We start from the raw sequence: 17605 nt of genomic DNA on the forward strand, positions 1-17605 counted from the left end.
AGGATCAAACCCAGGGCCTTGCCTGTGCTGGGCAAGCGCTGTACCGCTGATCCATAGCCCCAGCCCCTAGACACTGTATTTTAAAGCAAATTGAAAAAACGCAATTCATGTTGGTTACTTGGGGAGAAAACGATAAGATTTTAAATTTTTCTTCTTTTTCTCACTCTTGGTTTTATTTAGGGTAATATTGCTCTGTTTGAAGCGTGTTGTAAGGAGAGAATACAACAGTTTGATGATGGTGGCTCTGACGAGGAGGACATCTGGGAGGAAAAGCACATTGCATGTACGCCAGAGTCCCAGAGGCGATCCAGGTGAAGGAGGGTTTGCTGTAGCCCTGATTGCATGCAGCTCGTGTAGCAGACGAGCGGCCATGGTGAGGAGGAAGCCCCTGTGAACCCAGGGGAGCTGGTGCTGGTTCTCCTCTCTGTAGTGCCGCAGTCACAGCTACACACTGGAAAATGCTGCAAGTGTCCGATCGGTGTGTCACTTCCTTCCTTTGACTAAGTAGTGTTCCCCCAGTGATGGCAGCAGCTGAGTTATTATTGTCTCAAGTCATTTCCAAAAGTTTATCTTGAAAGACAGGGTCTTGGCAGTGGTTACCATCTAGGTCCATCGGGTCTTTTTTTCATCACTCTTGTCACAAAAGTCTGAAGAGATACTGCTTCTGTGTGCTGGCAGTTCTAGTTATATGAGTGCTCATCATCAGGGTCTTCATAGAGCTGAGACGGGGATGAAGAGCAGTAGCTGAACTTTTTAAAATTTACTTATTTTTTCATAAGTAATGTTTTTCACATGGGCTAAAATTCAAAGGGAACAGAAGGGGTATAGAAGGAAAGTAAAGCTCCCACCCCATCTGCCAGGTGTCGTTGGAGGTGCCTGGTCCCTGTGTGTGCTGGCACTTAGGTTGCATCTCTCAGTGACTGCCACAGATCATGGAGGATTCTATAATAGCTTAAGCAGGGAAGGGTATGTTGTTCTTATAATCTAGAGTTGACCTGGAGTCTCATTTATTTCTGCTCTATTATCTTCCGCATGTTGGTTTATCCCCTGATCACAAGATAGCTGCTGTAGCTTTAGAGCCAGACAGTAAAAGGCAGGTGTTTTTTTGGGTGACCTTTTTTTAAAGACAAAGTTTCAGTCAGATTTGTTCGTTGCCATTTACTATGAGGTTTTGGTCCTCATGTGGAGAGGTATCTCTGAGTGGCCTTGCAAGAGCACCAGGTGTGGAAAGGGCAGAAGGACATGTGGTGGGAGACATGCCTGGGGGAAAGCCCTTGGCCCCCAGGAGGAGCACAGGCTGAGAGGGCAGGGTTGTCTACACAGCAACTCTGTGGAGGTGAAATTGATACACACTAGGCTGCATGCTAAAGAACTGTGAGTGTGACCCTTGTTGAAACCATCACCCCAGTTAGGACCACAGGCTTGTCCTTCATCCACAAATGTTCTTTTTTTCTTTTCTTTTTTGTTTCTGTTCTTTTTTGTTTCTTTTCTTTTTCTTTCTTTCTTTTTTTTTTTTTTTTTTAGTTGTTGATAGTCCTTTATTTATTTTATATGGTGCTGAGAATCAAACCCAGTGTCTCACACATGCCAGGCAAGTGCACAACCGCTGAGCCCCAGCCCCCCAAATGTTCTTAGGCCCTTTGTAGCCCTCCTGTTTCTGAGCCTTGTCTGCTTTCTTTTCCTTTAGATTATAACTTGCACTTTCAAGAGCTATATAAATGAAGTAATACATTTCACACTTTTTATCTAGCTTTTTTTCCCCTCAGAATAATTATTTGGAGGGCCATTGTGCCAAGTAATGCATCAATACCTTTTTATTTTTTATTGATGAGTAGTATTTATTAATTAGATGTACTAGTGTGTATCTTTTCCTGTTGATGGACATTTGCTTTGGTTTTAGTTTTGGATTCTGTCACTTTAAGATGGGCTGCAATAAGTTCAAGACGAATATACTACAAACCCTAGAGCAGTCACCAAAACAGAGCAGGAGTAATGTTAACAAGCCAAATAGGAAATAAGATCATAAAAAATTCCAAATGAAGGCAGCAAAAGAGAGCAAAGGGCGGCTAGACAAACTAACAGTAAGATGATGGTACTCATCATGTTAACTAAGCAATCCAGAGGCCCCCACTAGAGAGCAAGGGTTTGGGGATTAGCTTTGTGGCAGAGTGCTGGTACAAGACCATGGGTTCAGCCCCCAGCACCAGGAAATAAAAATAAATGAAAGGTAAACACGTCAGATTAGACTAGAAAACAAAGCCTAAGTTCATATGCCTTTGAAATAGTCAGACATGCAGACAGAAACAGGTCAAAGGGAAAAAGGTAAACCACACCAATACCAGTAAAACAAAAAGCTAGGAAATCTCCAAGATTATTTCAAAGGGAAAATACAATAACAAAGTGGTCAATTCATGAAGAAGACGGAGCAGACATAGAGTTGAACACGCAGAAGCCATAGACTGTGGAACAGTTGCACAGCACTGTCCCCTGAAATGTTCCACTTGCACATTTCTAAAGAAGTCTGCCCAACAGCAGAATACTCAGTCCTGCAAGTTGGTGGAATATTTAGCAACAATTGACCATGTTCAGAGAATAAAGCAAATCCCAATAAAGTCTAAAGAGATCATGTCATTTTTTGATCAACATGGAATCAAATTAGAAATCAGCATCAGAAAGATCCCTGGGAAATCTGCAAATATTTAGAAACTGAGTAACACATGGGTGAAAAGAAATCAAAGGGAAAATTTCCACAGTACTGTGCTTAATTTGGGGATGAAGCTAAAACTTTACACAGAAAATTATTCTTAGCACTAACTGGTGTATTAGAAATGAAGAAAGAATAGCCTCAGCTTCTACATAAAGAAACTAGGAAAAGAGCAAATTAAACCCTTGTAAGCAGAAATAACTGATACAGAGATTAGAGTGGAGTTCAGTGAAGTACAAAACAGAAAAGCAGTAGAAAAACTTAGTAAAACCAAAAGTTGTTCTTCATGAAAATCAATAAAATTGATAAACTTCTAGCCAGAATGATCAGGAAAAAAAAGATGATGTTAGTATCAAGAATGAGAGAGGTGACATTAGTCTACATTCTGTAGACCTGGGAGATGTAAAAGATAATAAGGAAATTATGAACAACTCTGCCAAAAAACCCAAGTGATCTTTTAAAGATGCAAAGTACTAAAACTGAAGCAAAAACACCTTAATGATCCTGTCTATTAAAGGTGTCAAAGTTTGTTTTAAAACTTACCACCAGAAAGTAGAAATTCCAGTTCCAGGTGATGTTGCTGTCGAATTCTACCAGACATTTTAGAAAGATGCTAAACCAGTTCTACACAGAAATTTTTGCCCATCTAATTCTTTGAAGCCCCATTAGTGTAGCAGATTACCAAAATTTGGCATTCTTGTATAAGAAGAGGAAAGTAGCTAGTAGTTCTCCTGAAAATACATAAATTAAGAGCATAAGGAAATCAGATGCAATAACGTGTCGTGACTGAGGTTAACTCCCAGAATGTGGAATTGCTTCGACATCTTAAATTTTTGTGTGTGTGGGGGGGGGGGGGTGGAAATTGAACCCAGGGCCTTGTGCATGCTAGGTAAGCACTCTACCAACTGAGTTATATCCCCAGCCAGAATATTAAAGTCTGTCAGCGAGGATGTGTTACAAAATGATCAGTGTCCATTCGTGGTAGAAACTCAGCAATTAGAAGCAAAAGGAAATTTCTTCATCCTGATTGAAGTATGTAGAAAGCTGCTGTTGGCATTACACCTAGCAGTAAAGACCAAGTAACTTCCCCTAATAGCAGGAATGAGACAAGAATGTCTTCTCGTGCAGCTTTGCTTCAGTATTATCCTTCACTGCTAGCTAATGCCCCAAGTGGGAAAGAAGAGAGGCATCCAGATTGTAAGGCAAGAAATAAACTGCTCACAGACAATATGACCATTGATGCAGAAAAGACTACTGGAATAATTCAAATGCATGTAGCAAGGTTGTGTTGTACAAGGTCAATATAATTGTGTATTGTATGACTGAAAGTAACAGTTGAAATTGAAATTACCAAACAGTGCTTTCCATAATGGCATCAAAAATATTAAATACGTTGGGATAAATCTAACAACATGTGTAAAGCGTGCACTGAGATCCATTAAATGTAGCTGAAACAAATCAAAGACAAATATTGATGAATGGAAGACTCAGTATTGTGCAGGTGCCGGTTCTCCCAGGTCCGGCATGATCTAAGCATGATCACTAGCAACATCCTTCTTAAATTGTTGTGGAAGTACAAAGAACCTAGAATATAGAATAGGACAGCCAGGTGACTTTCATAAAGAGCAGCAAAATTGGAGCACTAGCACTTGATTTCAAGAGGCAGTAATGGAGACATTGTGATATTTATAAGGAGATAGGGAGTGGGTCTGTGGACAGAATGAAGAGCCTGAAAACAGGCCAGTTCGGCTGTGGATGGGTGTGCTGAGGCATTGCTGTGGAAGCAGCAGTCTCAGCAAGCAGTGCTAGGACACTTGGACATCCATGTTGAAACCATTTCTTAACTACAGACTCACAGTAACACAGTGGATCTTATGCCCCAACGTAAGGCAAGAAATCAAAGCTGCTAAGGAAAATGTAGAAAATCACATGATCTGAGTTCATCTTCGATATGTCTCTAAAGCATAGTACATGAAAAAGATTTAGTAAGTTGAATGTCAAATTTTAAAGCTTTACAAAATCTTCACAAGACACTCAAGGAAAACACTGCACACTGAAAATTCAAGTCATGAATTGGATAAAGAATTTGCACGCAGAGTTAAGACTCTTCACCCAATTAAAAAAAAATACATGTCAAATTTTTAAACGCTCAAAAAATGTGAAAAAAGTTAAGAAAGGACAAAATGACAAGATAACACATATGGAAGGATGGTCATCATCCATGGTCACTAGGAAAGTGCAGCTTACCCCATGGTGGGACACACTGCCTGCCTGTTGGAGCAGCCATCTAGATGGTGGTCTGCACCTTCGGGGACCCCAGCTGGGGAGCGGTTGCTGGCTTACGTGTGAAGTTCCACCCGCACAACCCATGTCCCAGCGAGGCTGCCTGTAGGCAGTGACAAGGTGGAAGCACTGTTGATCTTATTTTGTTAGGTGACCTTTTGCTTGTTCTGGATTTAGCTGGTGGCTGATAAGCAGCATTAAATATTTCAGTCCTTTTTCTTTCTTCGCAGCTCGGGGAGTACAGACAGCGAAGAAAGTACAGATTCTGAAGAAGAAGATGGAGCAAAGCAGGACTTGTTTGAGTCCAGTAGCGCCAATACAGAGGATAAAATGGAGGTAGACCTGAATGAACGTAAGTCACCTAGTTCTTATGTGTTAGTTGTGATGTGTTAAATTTGTATTTTGAAAAATAGGCAAAATCAGTCCGTTGTCTGAAGTGGCTTCTGAATAAATAGTCAAGTTGAAGCACACCTGGTGGTATGAATCCCTTGTAGATTTAAGTTCTGGCACCCGGCCTCCCAGAACGAACAGGTTAGGCTTTGGCCATGGGTGTTATTGTCCAGGTGAGTCTGGCCAGAGGACTTTGTACCTTGGGAAGTCCCCCCTCAGCCTCCACAGACCTGTGCTGTAGCAAAAGGGGAAAACCACAGGCTGGCAGAGATGAGGAAACATGTTTTGTGGAATCATAAATGGAATAGACCAGAGAAAGCAATATAATGCTTAAGCATCTTTAAATGGGTTCTTCACAGTTATTTATGAAACTTACGCCATAAAACTTGTTCAACTAAGAGTCAGTCTGCACCCTTCTACTTACCAAGAAGAGTTGACTTACAAACACTGCTAACTTATAAAATTTGGGAAAACCTTCATGGGAAGGAGTCACTCAGGTTGACAGTGGGCTTTCCCCAAGCCTGACCACCTTCCTGTTGCTAGGAAGGCCTTCATTTCCTTGGTCCATTATGGGACCTCAGAGCTGTCATCCAGCACATCTGCTTTCGAGCCAGGGAAGAGAGGAGGGTTGCTCACCAGCCCCTACATCTTTCCCAGTTCAGGTCAGCTTGCCTTTATCCAGGACTTCCTGTGCCCCAGGTGCAGCCTCTCTCTGGCTGTACCCCCAACATGCAGGGCCTGCTGGGAGAGCAGAGTGCTGGAAGAGGGAAGCTCAGCGCTGCCCAGCATCTGCACAGACCTCCCTGAGGGTGTGGTGCTCAAGAACAACTAGGAATTAGCCAGTTTGAAAGACAGAACAACTAACAAGAAGGCACTGAGACCCAAGCTGCTTAATGTACTTCAAGAACAGGATGAGAAGGAGAGAGACAGTAAGGCCAAGAGCCAGGTCCAGAATCCTGTCTTGAAAGTTCTAGGGACCCTGAGGATTAAACAGGCATTTGTGGCAGACTGTAAGAGCTAGACTAGAAAATCCATGCTGGGGACAGGAACACCATTGAGCTGCTGATATATGTGAGAAATAGGAGAGCTGGTAGGGGTGCAGAAGGAGGTGACAGGGCAGATACACCCTTGTCTTCTGGTCCAGAAAGGTCGGTTTAGTGGAAGGCTGCTAATGTACACTCACGGGCTGTGTGGCAGATCCCTAGAACTGTTTCGTCTGACCAAACTGAAAACTGATGCCCACAGAGCACTCAACCCATTGTCCGCTGCCTCACCCCGGCACCCCATCCTGCTTTCTGAAGCTGTGAACTCGACTGCTCCAGACATTCTCCCTTGTGGGTGGCTTATTACACTCATTGCAGTATCAAGCTTCATCATGTCCTAGCATGTGTAGAATTTCCTTGTAAGATGAGGAAGAACATTTCAGAACTGGTGCTTTGAGGGACTGGAGTGTGATAAAGGACTTGGAGGAGACCACGCACTATTGCACTGTGACTCTAGAACTGGGTGGGGATGGGGAGAGAGGAGAATACCTGGGCTAACTCCCTGGGCGAGCACAACAGGACCCCAGCCATCCGGCGTCCCTGTTGCTTGGGCAAGGCTTCTTTTCATCAGATCTCTGAGTGCATAAGGAGGGCTGACCTCTGATGTCTTTGGGGCTTGTGAACTGTGGAGAACAGTTTCTCACGTTAGACTGGCTCTGGGCTACCTGGGAAGCACTGTCCCCCAGGTGACAGTGGAGAAGTCCTGTCAAGTGAGCTGCACGTGAGTGGAGCTCTGGTTCTAATGGAGGGATTCCTGACTCGGCCTGAGGTTAAGCAGGCAGAAATACCTGTCAGATTTGCTTTTTTGAGATTTGAGGTGAGACTTTGAAACATTCAGGTATTATCCTTCATGGCTGTCGCGGAGCTCTGCCATACTCACACAGATTCAAGGACATGACATAACCAAACAAACCCCAACTCAGTTTCTGCGGTATAGACAGTCTTTGTCTGAATTGAACAGTGAGGAAGGAACTTGGAAAGCTTTCATTTGCACAAAGTCCCAGAAAGGGCTCTCTCTAAAATTGGAATGTTTCTATTTGGCACAGGTACATCTCAATCATCTGTTTCTGGGACAAGCATCCCAGATGGCCAGCAGGTCCCCTAGCATTTCTTCCCGACAGCCTGGAGGCTTCTGACTGTGGTAGAAAACACCCTGGTGGAGAGCAGGGCTTCCCACAGGGTTTGAGGGTCTCTAGACTGTGAAGAAAAGCACTGGGCACAGGCAGAGCAAGCAGAGACCTGACTTTACCTGACTTCATTGAAGGGACACTGAACAGACCTCTGGTTAGGCCCAGACTCGGGTAGCAGGCACAGGGAGCACAGCTGAGTAGCCCTGTGGCTCCAGTCTTGGAGAGCAACCCCAAGCCTTCAGGCCGGTAGCTTTCCCACTGTGTGAGCTTATCCACAGGGGACTGCAGCGAAGCCATGGAGCCTGGGAGGTGCAGCCGGACCTGCACTGGGAAGCATCCTGGGTGTGTCCAACTTACTACAATTGCATAACTAATATGTTCTTTTTTAAAAATAGGCTTATCGCTTTGGAAGTTATTTACAGAAAAGTTGCAAAGATAGTCCAGAAGGTTCCAGAGACCCTTCAGCTGCTTTTCCCAGTATTAATAGATTCTTGGAACGTTTGTCAGAACTCAGAAGTTAGCATGAACACATCTTTTATGTGTGGCTTTGTATCCTTGTGTAATATTTCTGTTGGAAAAACCTCTTAGGAATGAACCTGCTGGCTGAAAGGAGAATCCGTAATGAGGCGGTGTTGTCATGGTGCCCTCCAGGTGACTGCCCTTCCCAGGCCTTTAGTGGTCAGCTAGAATTCCCTTTCTCTATGGCCTCCGTCTTTCTTTGTCATTGCTAATCTGTTAGGAAAGTATCTTTGTCTTTTTCTTTCTTGTTTCGCCTCCTCTTTGCTCTTGTTTCTTTGAGATGGGATCTCTCTTTGTCCAGGCTTGAGCTCCTTGGCTTCTTGGCTTGAGCCGTCTTCCTCCCTAACTTCCAGAGTAGTCTGGACCGTAGGCACGGATACTGCTCAAGAAGTACTTTGTGTTACACCAACCTACTGAAATAGTCTCCAAACAAAATTTTTTGCCTGGTTTCAGCACCCAGCTGGTCGGCCAACTTTGATGTCCCAATGGAGACCACCCATGGCACTCCGTTAGACTCAGTGGGCTCTGATGTCTGGAGCACAGAGGAGCCAATGCCAACTAAGGAGACAGGCTGGGCTTCTTTTTCAGAGTTTACGTCATCTCTGAGGTGAGTGTGTGTGTGCTGTCTGACCATTTCCACAGGAATAATAGTGTTAACTCCTAACCTATGTTCCTTACCTTTACTGACCTCTGAGTTGAATAGTGCCATCAGCTAGATTGGAAGCCAACATGGGGGAGGTACTGACAGCTCCATCACAGGCAAAGCAGTCACCATCTTCCTTTACTCTAGGACCAATTGGGAAAGGGGGAGCTCTTGAACAAGTGGCCTGGGAAGGTTTGTTCTGAGCCTTGGCAGGACATGGCCAGGGATGACAGCCCTGTTGGCTTTTTCAGCTCCAAGGAGCAGTTGACAAGGTTGAGAATAAGAATGAGCTCCTGATGGCACCTTTGTGTGGAATGTTGCTACATAAAAATGCAAAGTGTATCTTGAATTCAGTAGTTAATAGGGACTTATATCCTGTGTTAGCCTTGTTATTTGTATTATTCTGCAAGACAGAAGCCTCTGATTGTATAATTTTCCTGAATAGCATTGTCAGCCTTTGAGTATCAACCATGGATTTCAAGTCCCATTAGACTTGCTAAATGTTTTCTTCGTCTACTAGGAAAAAAACAAAGAATAATCTCCATCACCCCACTTGAAAGACTTTATTGCTTTTCCTATCCTAAGCACTTGCTGATAATGCAGAAGATAGGAAGGCAAACTCAGTCACCATCCTAAAAGCAAAGGACAGCCTGCAGTGTTTCGTAGCACCTCTAGTAGTAGCACTGAGCTCTTCCAAGCTCCAAGTAAGATTCCAAGTGATAATGTCTCCAAAGTAGGAGTTCTTTCATCAGCCCTGCTCCAGCATAGGACCAAATTCTTCCTGCCTGGGGGGAAAAAGCCTGTGGTTACTTAGGAATGCTTCTCTTGAACCCTGCACAGCAATCTCTGGGATTATTGGAAGCAGAGTCACTAGCCTTCTGCCCCATGGCTTGGTCCCCTGGTGTTTCTTCCTGTGCTTTTATAGTTCCAACAATGAGTAGCATTAAGATAGCCCATGCCTCCAGGCAGTTTGCCTGGAGTTTAGTTAGGAGTTTTGTGAAAACGCTGGATCCAGTAGACACAGAATTTATCTATCACCCAGGCCTTAGGGCCTGTTGAGCCTGTTTCCAATTCCCCGAGGGCCTGGCCTTCTATAGCTTTGCCCTCCTACCCTCGTGCTCCTCCAGATAGCCACCTGTGTGTCCCTGGAGTGTGCAGCCCTGCTCCTCCTACAGAGGCTGACTTGACTTTATTCCACACTTGTTCTCAGAGGGTTTTTGTGAATAATGAAGTGGCTGAGGACTGTTCCCACTGTTAACATCTGAATTTTCTCTTTTCTGAAAGCACTAAAGATTCTTTAAGGAGTAATTCTCCAGTGGAAATGGAAACCAGCACTGAAGCCATGGATCCCCTGACTCCCAGTGTCACTGCCTTGGCAGCACAGCCAGAGGGTGAGTGCACAGCGGGGCCTGCACGCATATAGCAGGCTTTGCAACCCAGACCTGACTCAGAGTTGGACCTCACAGGACCAGGAAAATAAGAGAGTGGCCCTGATGTCCACAGGGCACCCAAGGAAAAGAAATTGTGTATGTTGTCAGATCAGTCGGGGCAGGCAATGGCCAAAGGAGGCAGATTTAAAAGGACCGCTGAACAGGCTTTATTGAGATATCACTCCCGGGCGGAACTCGATCAGACCCACAGAGGGGACAGGAGAAGGGTCTGAGGAGAAACCACGTGGAAGCTCTACTGGACTGGACTTTTATGGGGCTTACAGCAGGAAGGGAAGGGCTTGGGACAGGAAAAGGTTTTTCTGGGGTCCCTTGCCCCCTTGGAGTTGGCTGAACTCCAGGATTGGCCAGGGGGTCCTGGTGATTGACAGGCGTTAGTCAGGAGATCTGGCTGATTGACAGGCGTTTCCGCCAGCATCTGATTGATGTTCTTCTTCGGCGTGGGCTACTTTGTTCTAAGTTGCCACTAAGTCGACACCAAGTCGCCGCCACCGACCTAACATGTTGTTCCAGAACCGTAGCCTGTTGATTCTAGCAGTAAGAGGCCTATAGATTGTCAGACCTGTCCGTGTGCAGGTGAGGACAGTGTACAGGTGAGGCCCCTGAGGCCCAGAGCGCAGGACTGCCTTGACCTCCAGCACCTAGGACGAACAAAACCAGAAACTGATGCAGACACGTCAGGCCTGGCCCCAGTCATCTCTGGACCTGTTTGAGGCTGTAGGACTGTTTATTTTGCTTTCACCTTTATGAGCAAATAAAATGGTCATAGTGTCTGCAGTTCCCATGGTTTGCCTTATTTTTTTTTTTAATATTTTTTTAGTTGTCAATAGACCTTTATTACATTTACTTATACGTGCTGCTGAGGATCCAGCCTACACATACTAAGCAAGTGTTCTACCACTGAGCTCCACCTCAGCACCATGGTTTGCCTTACTGCTCAGAATGTTCACAGATGTTCCTTGCAGCAGGTGTGAACCATTTGGGCTTCCCCCCAAGTACTGGGGACAGAACCCAGGGCCTCATACATGCTAGACATGTATTTTACCCCTGAGCTACACCCCAGCCCTTTTTAAAAATTTTTATTTTATTACAAGACAGGGCCTCACTAAGTTGCCCAGGCTGGCCTAGAACTTGCCATCTCCTTTTCTCAGCCTCTCCAGTAGCTGAGATTACAGGTGTGGCCATCGTGCCAGCTTCTGAACCTTTCCACCAATGACTTGGGTTTGGGGAGGTGGGGGTATGATGGGGAGTTAGGAGTGTGGGAGTATGTAGAGGGAACAGAGCATGAGTCCTTGGAAAAGAAAGATGATGCAAGAAGAGGCCCCTAGAAGCAGGATCCTGGGGAGGACTAAAGCCAGGGGCTAGTGTGGTTTTATTTATCAAGCTCCTAAACATTTGAATAGGTAGCCACAGTCCTTCAGCTGTTGTAAGTCGCCTCACTGGTTCCACTTTATGTGTGAGGATATTGAGGCACTGGTAAGGTTCCTTGCCCAAGGGTTTCACATCCAGGAAGTGGCAGTACTAGGGTTGGAATCCAGGGCAGTCTGCCATTCACTCAAGTTTATTACCACTACAACTTACAAAGGGATGACCAGAACAGCACGAGAAAATGACAGTAAAAAAGGCAAGAAAAGGCTAGGACTGGTGACTGTGTCCTCTGCCCCATTCTGTAGAGTGGGACCATCGGGAGCACCAGGGTTGCTGTGTGAAAGCCAGGTCAGAGGGGGACACAGCTGTGAAGGCTGTAGGTTTCTTACCAGTTCTCCAATGAAGAAACCGTGGCTCGTGACCCCAGTGGCCTGTAAGAATTCAGCCAAGCAGCACCAGACAGACATTCTGTCATCATCGGCAAGCAGTAGATGTGACACGGGCGGGGCCCTCTAACAGAGGGATGATGTTCCAGGTGGGGTTTGGTATGTGTGACCATCAGCTGTGTACTCTTTTCAGCGCCAAGCAGTGTGGCCATGGAAGCCAGCTCCGATGGAGAGGAGGATGCCGAGAGTGCAGACAAGGTAACTGAGACGGTGATGAATGGCGGCATGAAGGAAACACTCAGCCTCACCGTGGATGCCAAGACGGAGACCGCAGTCTTCAAAAGGTAACTGGGCTAGATGGTCCGTCCTGCGGCGTCAGTTGGTTGGAAAATGGTTGGGGAGAAGCCCCAGACATGGAAATGTTCATTTGATTGAAATGAGTGTTGAGACATTGACTTGAAGTCGTCCTAACATCTTCATTAAATTCATTCATCTTAATGAAGAGATGGAAAGTTTAGGCTCCTAAAATGCCCTTCTCCCTGTGTGTGTTTGCGTTCAGAAGACTGTATTTTGAGTCTAGCAGATTGGCAGTTACGGAAATTAGCACATTTTGACTCCTGGTAGAAGTTGACTTGTATGGAAGCTGTGGAGCTCAGGCCCAAAGGCTCAGTGTCATACACATGGGACACTGTCTCCAGATGTAATGCAGTCATTCTAATTCAGTAGCAAAATTGTAACTTTTTAAAAAAATTATAATTGGAAATTAGCAACCTTACTTTCAAACTTATGGATCCAAAAAAGAATCAGAATGGAATTTTAAAGCTGAGTAATGAAAAAACTTCAGTCACGCATGGTGGAGCACACCTGTAATACCGGCTACTTGGGAGGCAGAGGCAGGAGGATGACAAGTTTGGAGCCAGCCTCAGCAACTTAGTAAGGCCCTGTCTCAAAATAAAAAAATAAGGATTGGGGATGTAGCTCAGTGGTAGGGCATCCCTGTGTTCAATCCCCAGTACCACAAAAAAAAAAAAAAAAAAAAAGTCTTTCAAGTTTTATGGACTGCAGCCAAACCGGTGCCTAGAACTTGAGTGCCCTTTTTCTGCGACAATGCTGAGAGGTTGCAGAGGATGCTTCCTGGTGCTTGCCATGGCTGCAAAACAAAACCGTATGAGGGAGGAGACTCAGTCCTGACCTGATATCACATTTGCACGTGTGGTCGGGGCTCCCAGGGAGGAACTGCAGTAATCCAGAAGTGTGTTCTGAGGACCTGACCATGGCTGTGCCACCAGGGTGTGACACGGGGGGTTGTTTGGACAGAAGGATATTAGAGGTGATCTGTTTGCAGACAGTTACTGCTTTTGTCGGTGCTGCCCCGGGGGTCTTGGCAAACACAGCATCAAAAAGCAAAAGGAGTGAGGGAGTGAGGGTGGACATAAACAGGCAAAATGATCATTGTTTATAGAATATGATTTTCTACCTAGAAGATGAATCTATAGACATGTATTAGAATTAATAGGGAAGTTTAGTGCGTTTACTGGTTACAAAGAAGAATCACTCTGTCCTATAAACAATATGGGGTATTCTAGGTTTGCCTATTTGTCCTTAGTAAAATGTCAAATCTTATATGTAAGAATGTGACCTTAGAGCTGGGCTTGTAGTTCAGTGGTAGAGCACTTGCCTACCATGTGTGGGGCACTGGGGTCAATCCTTAGCACACATAAAAATAAATAAATAAAATAGTGGTCTTGTGTCCATCTACAACTAAAAAGACTGTAATGAGAAAAGAAATTAATGAAAGTTTATTGGAAGACCTAAATATCAATACAGAGATTTGCCATGTTCACTAATGGAAATATCTTTGGCGTTTCTCAACAAATTATGAATTAATAAAATTTGTGTCAAGATCCCAGCCCAAAGTTGCACGAAAATTGTGATCATAAAGACAAAGCCTGCAGAGAAGAGCCAAGGTTACTCTGAAGGAAAAAGGTGAAGGCATCCCCACGTTGGACTCCAGGGCTTCCTAGTAAAGGCTGTCCTCACGGAGATGACGCAGTCTGGCAGTCATGCAGAGGCTCCACTGCAGAGACGTGGTGCACCTTGGAGTGCACAAATGAAAGGGACTATCGATTCTGGAGAAAAGTGGAATTGGGTTTCTTTCTCCACATGAGTATGAAAGGTGGAACTGCAAAACTTGAGGAAGACAGCATAAAAGAGTTTGGGGGATGGGGTGGTTTTTAAACATAAAAGGCCAAATCATAAAGGAAAATAGTGATAAATTTAATTCCTAATATCACAAAAGACACACTAAAATGAAGAGATGAGTCACAGCCAACAAAGAATCAGCCGAGATATAAGAGAACCCATATCAATAAGAATGAAATACTGATTTTAAAGATGAACAGAGGATGCAAACAAGCACCTGTCTGGAGGAAAACTAGGGGCAGAGCAAGCCCAGTGTGATGCCTAAACACATGGGGCCAGTCAGTAACAGTAGTAGTGTAGGTAGTGCCAGTTAGGCACTCAAGGCCATTAGTTTCTCTCTCAAGTTGCCCCAGAATTTAGTTTCTCTCTCAAGTTGCCCCAGAAAGAAGAAGTGAGAGTCCTGCCCAAAGAATTGAAATCTTCATTCCAAATTAAGGATAATTGCAGAAAATGATCAGCTCATGTCACTTAAAAGCAAACTAAATGCAGAAATTATGTATAAGATATTGCTGGGTGCAGTGGTGCAGACCTGGAATCCCAGTGGCTCAGGAGGCTGAGGAAGGAAAATCACAAGTTTGAGGTCAACCTCAGCAACTTAGTGAGATCCTATCTCAAAAAAAATAAAAAGGGCTGGGGATATATATGGCTGTGTAACTCAATAATTAAGTACTCCAGGTTTCAGTTCCCAGTACCACCACCATCATCACCCCCGTGCAAAAAAAGTTGTGATATACTGACTGAATCCCAAATAATTCATAATGATTGGCTGCAGCTTATCCTAGAAGGCAAGGATAGTTCAAGATCACATGTCTGAAAAACCTGTCCTTGCAACCTTCTTTCATTAGACTTTAAAAAAAATATTACTTTTTTGCTCAGATTTCATATTTATACATGATTAAAACTCTGAGCAATCCAGTCACAGCAGTGAATTTCCTGTGTAAAAATTAAATACCAAAATGTCACAGCAGCAACTATATTTAATGAAGAGATTTTAGGTGCATTCCCTTTGAGATAAAGACCAATGATAAGCTGTCCCTTATCATTGCCAGGGTGTAAACAGTCCTGGAAAAGGAAGGAGGCAGAGGTATAGATGAGGGTTAGGAGAGGAGTAGTAAACTGTGGTTATTTACAGGCGTAATGGTGAGCCACAACCAAGTCAGTACAGACCTTTGTAATTACTAATTCAGCAGAACTGTTAGTTACAAGGTCAGTTTTAAAAATCAGTTGTTTTTTTCTAAATCAGTAATAAGCAACCAGAATGGATAATAAAAAGCAGAATAACCACAAAATATATTGATCTATAATTTAAAGAGTTATTTTCATCCAGATCTCTGTAGAGAAAACTTGAAGCTTCCTTGGACAAGTGGGGGCAGTAGTGTACACACTGCAGTGGGACAAGTGTAGGGCCGCAGAGTCATCTGCCACAACCAGATTAGCCTTAAGGTTTAATGGAATCTCAGTAAAAATATCTCTGGGGTTTGGGGAAGAAACTTGTTAAATATACTCTAAAACCTCATGGAAAAATAACATCCCAGAGTTGCTTAGATACAGGAGTAGTAGTTGAGTAGGAGACCTGCCCTTCCAGACATTGAGTTGTGCTGCAGCCAGCTGTTCAGACAGTGTGATGTCATCATGCACATGGACAAGGGTCAGTGTGGTAGGAGAGGGGCCAGATCCTCCCGGGTTGGGCCTCTTGCCAATGTGGCCAAAGTTGCCTGGTAGTTAGTGGAAGAAAAGAAACTCTAACAAAGTACTTAAGGAATTCTGTTGATGAAGTACTCTAGATGGTGAGGCTACAGCAAATTGAAGAAAGGGGCGTATACCTGAATCAACAAGATACTGACATTAGGTGTTCAAGGAATTCCCACAAGCCAATAAAGAAAAGGAAAAAAAAAAACTTAAATCAGAAAATGGGTAAAAGATGTCGGTTTACAATGAGTAAACAAAAAGACTGACAAAAAAATGAAGAGATGCTCAAAACCACATATTATCAGAGAATGTGCGTGAGAAGAGCCCAGCTCGTGGCACTTCCTACTAGAGGAGCTGAATGGGAAAGCAAATTGGGGGCCACTCTAGATAGAAGGGCTTTTTTTTTTTTTCCACTAGAGTTTTCCATTCCCAGGTATAGAGTCCTGAGAAATGCCTAGCAGGCCTGCTAGGGGCCAGGGACAGTGACAGCACTGCAGCACTGGGCTCAGAGGCCTGGAGGTAGAGGACACTTTGGGCTCATTATTCTGGGAAGCCAGTCCCTTTGATTGGTGCTCACTGTGGGCACCGGGCTGTACCTGGCAGGAGCAGGTGGAACTTACAGACATGTTTAGTCTAGAGAAAAGTACAAAAAGATGTTGGATTCAGTGCAGGTTATATGCTCCTGCACACATGTAATGAAGAGGCATTTTACAATCACATTAGAATCCTGCTTCTGGGACAGGGAATAGAGAAGGAAGGGGCAAAGGGGAGTGGAGAAGGAGGTTTGAGAAGAAGAAACCAGGGGTTGGGGGTGGGACTCGTGGTAGAGCAGGTGTTTAACATGGGTGAGGCCTGGGTTCCATCCCCAGCACCACGGAAAAAGAGAGGTGATGACCCGTGTAATTCAGATTGTTACAAATCATTAGATTTCAGCTAATTTTTCTACTTATAAATTACGTGGAACCATCTGAAAACTACCTGAGAAATCATCCTAAAATATTAGGTGTCTTAGAAGCAAATCCAAATCATGGCTGTTAAGAATGACAGCCCTTCCTTAAGGGGACCTCTAGCTATTGCCACTTTAATTGTGTACAAAATGGGAATCCCCGACAGAGCACCCCGCTGCATATTTTCCACCCTGAGGGGGGACCCTTATCCTCCCGCCCACTCCCCTCAGCCTGGGACCTGGAGTCTGCTTTCAGCTGCACTAGCAGCTCCTCAGGGTCCCGCTTTTCGTTCGTAGTTTTCATACATTTCACCTTTGTTAGAGGGAAACTCCCAACTCCCCCCCCAATACTGGAGGTTGAAACCAGGGGTGCTCTTTATAACACTGAGCTACACCCCCAACCTTTTTTATTTTTTATTTTGAGACAGGGTCTCACTAAGTAGCTGAGACAAGCCTCAAACTTGCCATCCTCCTGCCTCAGCATCCTGTGTCGCTGGGATTCCAGGCGTGCATCTCTGCGCCAGGCTTTGAGAAGTCTTTAAATGTGGCTCAGGCAGCAGGGTGCCCTCCTCTCCTGACCAAGGTTTCCAGCCAGTGAGCAGATGGAGGTCCGCCCTCTGGCGGCTTGTTACTGATGGGCTCAGCCCAGGAGCACAGGTTGAAATAAAGACTCGTTCCTTCAAACAGGTTCTCTTGACAGCCTTCACCAACTCTGCGGTTTTGGTTAAGTGCAGGCGTGGACGTAGTCCCCCGTCCCTGATTTCTAGGAGTATTCTGAAACTCTTGTACATTTCTTTTTCTGTTTTGCACACTGGGCTTCAGAGTGTTGAAATCCTACCGGTATGTACGGTGAT

The 17605-nt window shown here is 44.7% G+C and overlaps 1 protein-coding gene across 27 annotated transcripts in view; it reads left to right on the plus strand.

Moving 5' to 3' along the window:
* The window catches only part of PPP6R3 (protein phosphatase 6 regulatory subunit 3), a 134503-nt gene that overhangs the window by 112013 nt on the left and 4885 nt on the right, over nt 1-17605 (plus strand). For all 27 annotated transcript variants that reach the window (XM_081280782.1, XM_081280773.1, XM_081280761.1 and 24 more), the window contains 5 exons: nt 181-311; nt 5218-5339; nt 8523-8676; nt 9997-10103; nt 12108-12258. In XM_081280782.1, coding sequence (XP_081136908.1) covers nt 181-311; nt 5218-5339; nt 8523-8676; nt 9997-10103; nt 12108-12258 — 665 coding nt within the window. The remainder of the gene's footprint in view (nt 1-180; nt 312-5217; nt 5340-8522; nt 8677-9996; nt 10104-12107; nt 12259-17605) is intronic.

The sequence above is a fragment of the Spermophilus citellus genome (genome assembly GCF_964194105.1).
Source record: "Spermophilus citellus genome assembly, chromosome: 2".
NCBI classification, from domain to species: Eukaryota; Metazoa; Chordata; class Mammalia; order Rodentia; family Sciuridae; genus Spermophilus; species Spermophilus citellus.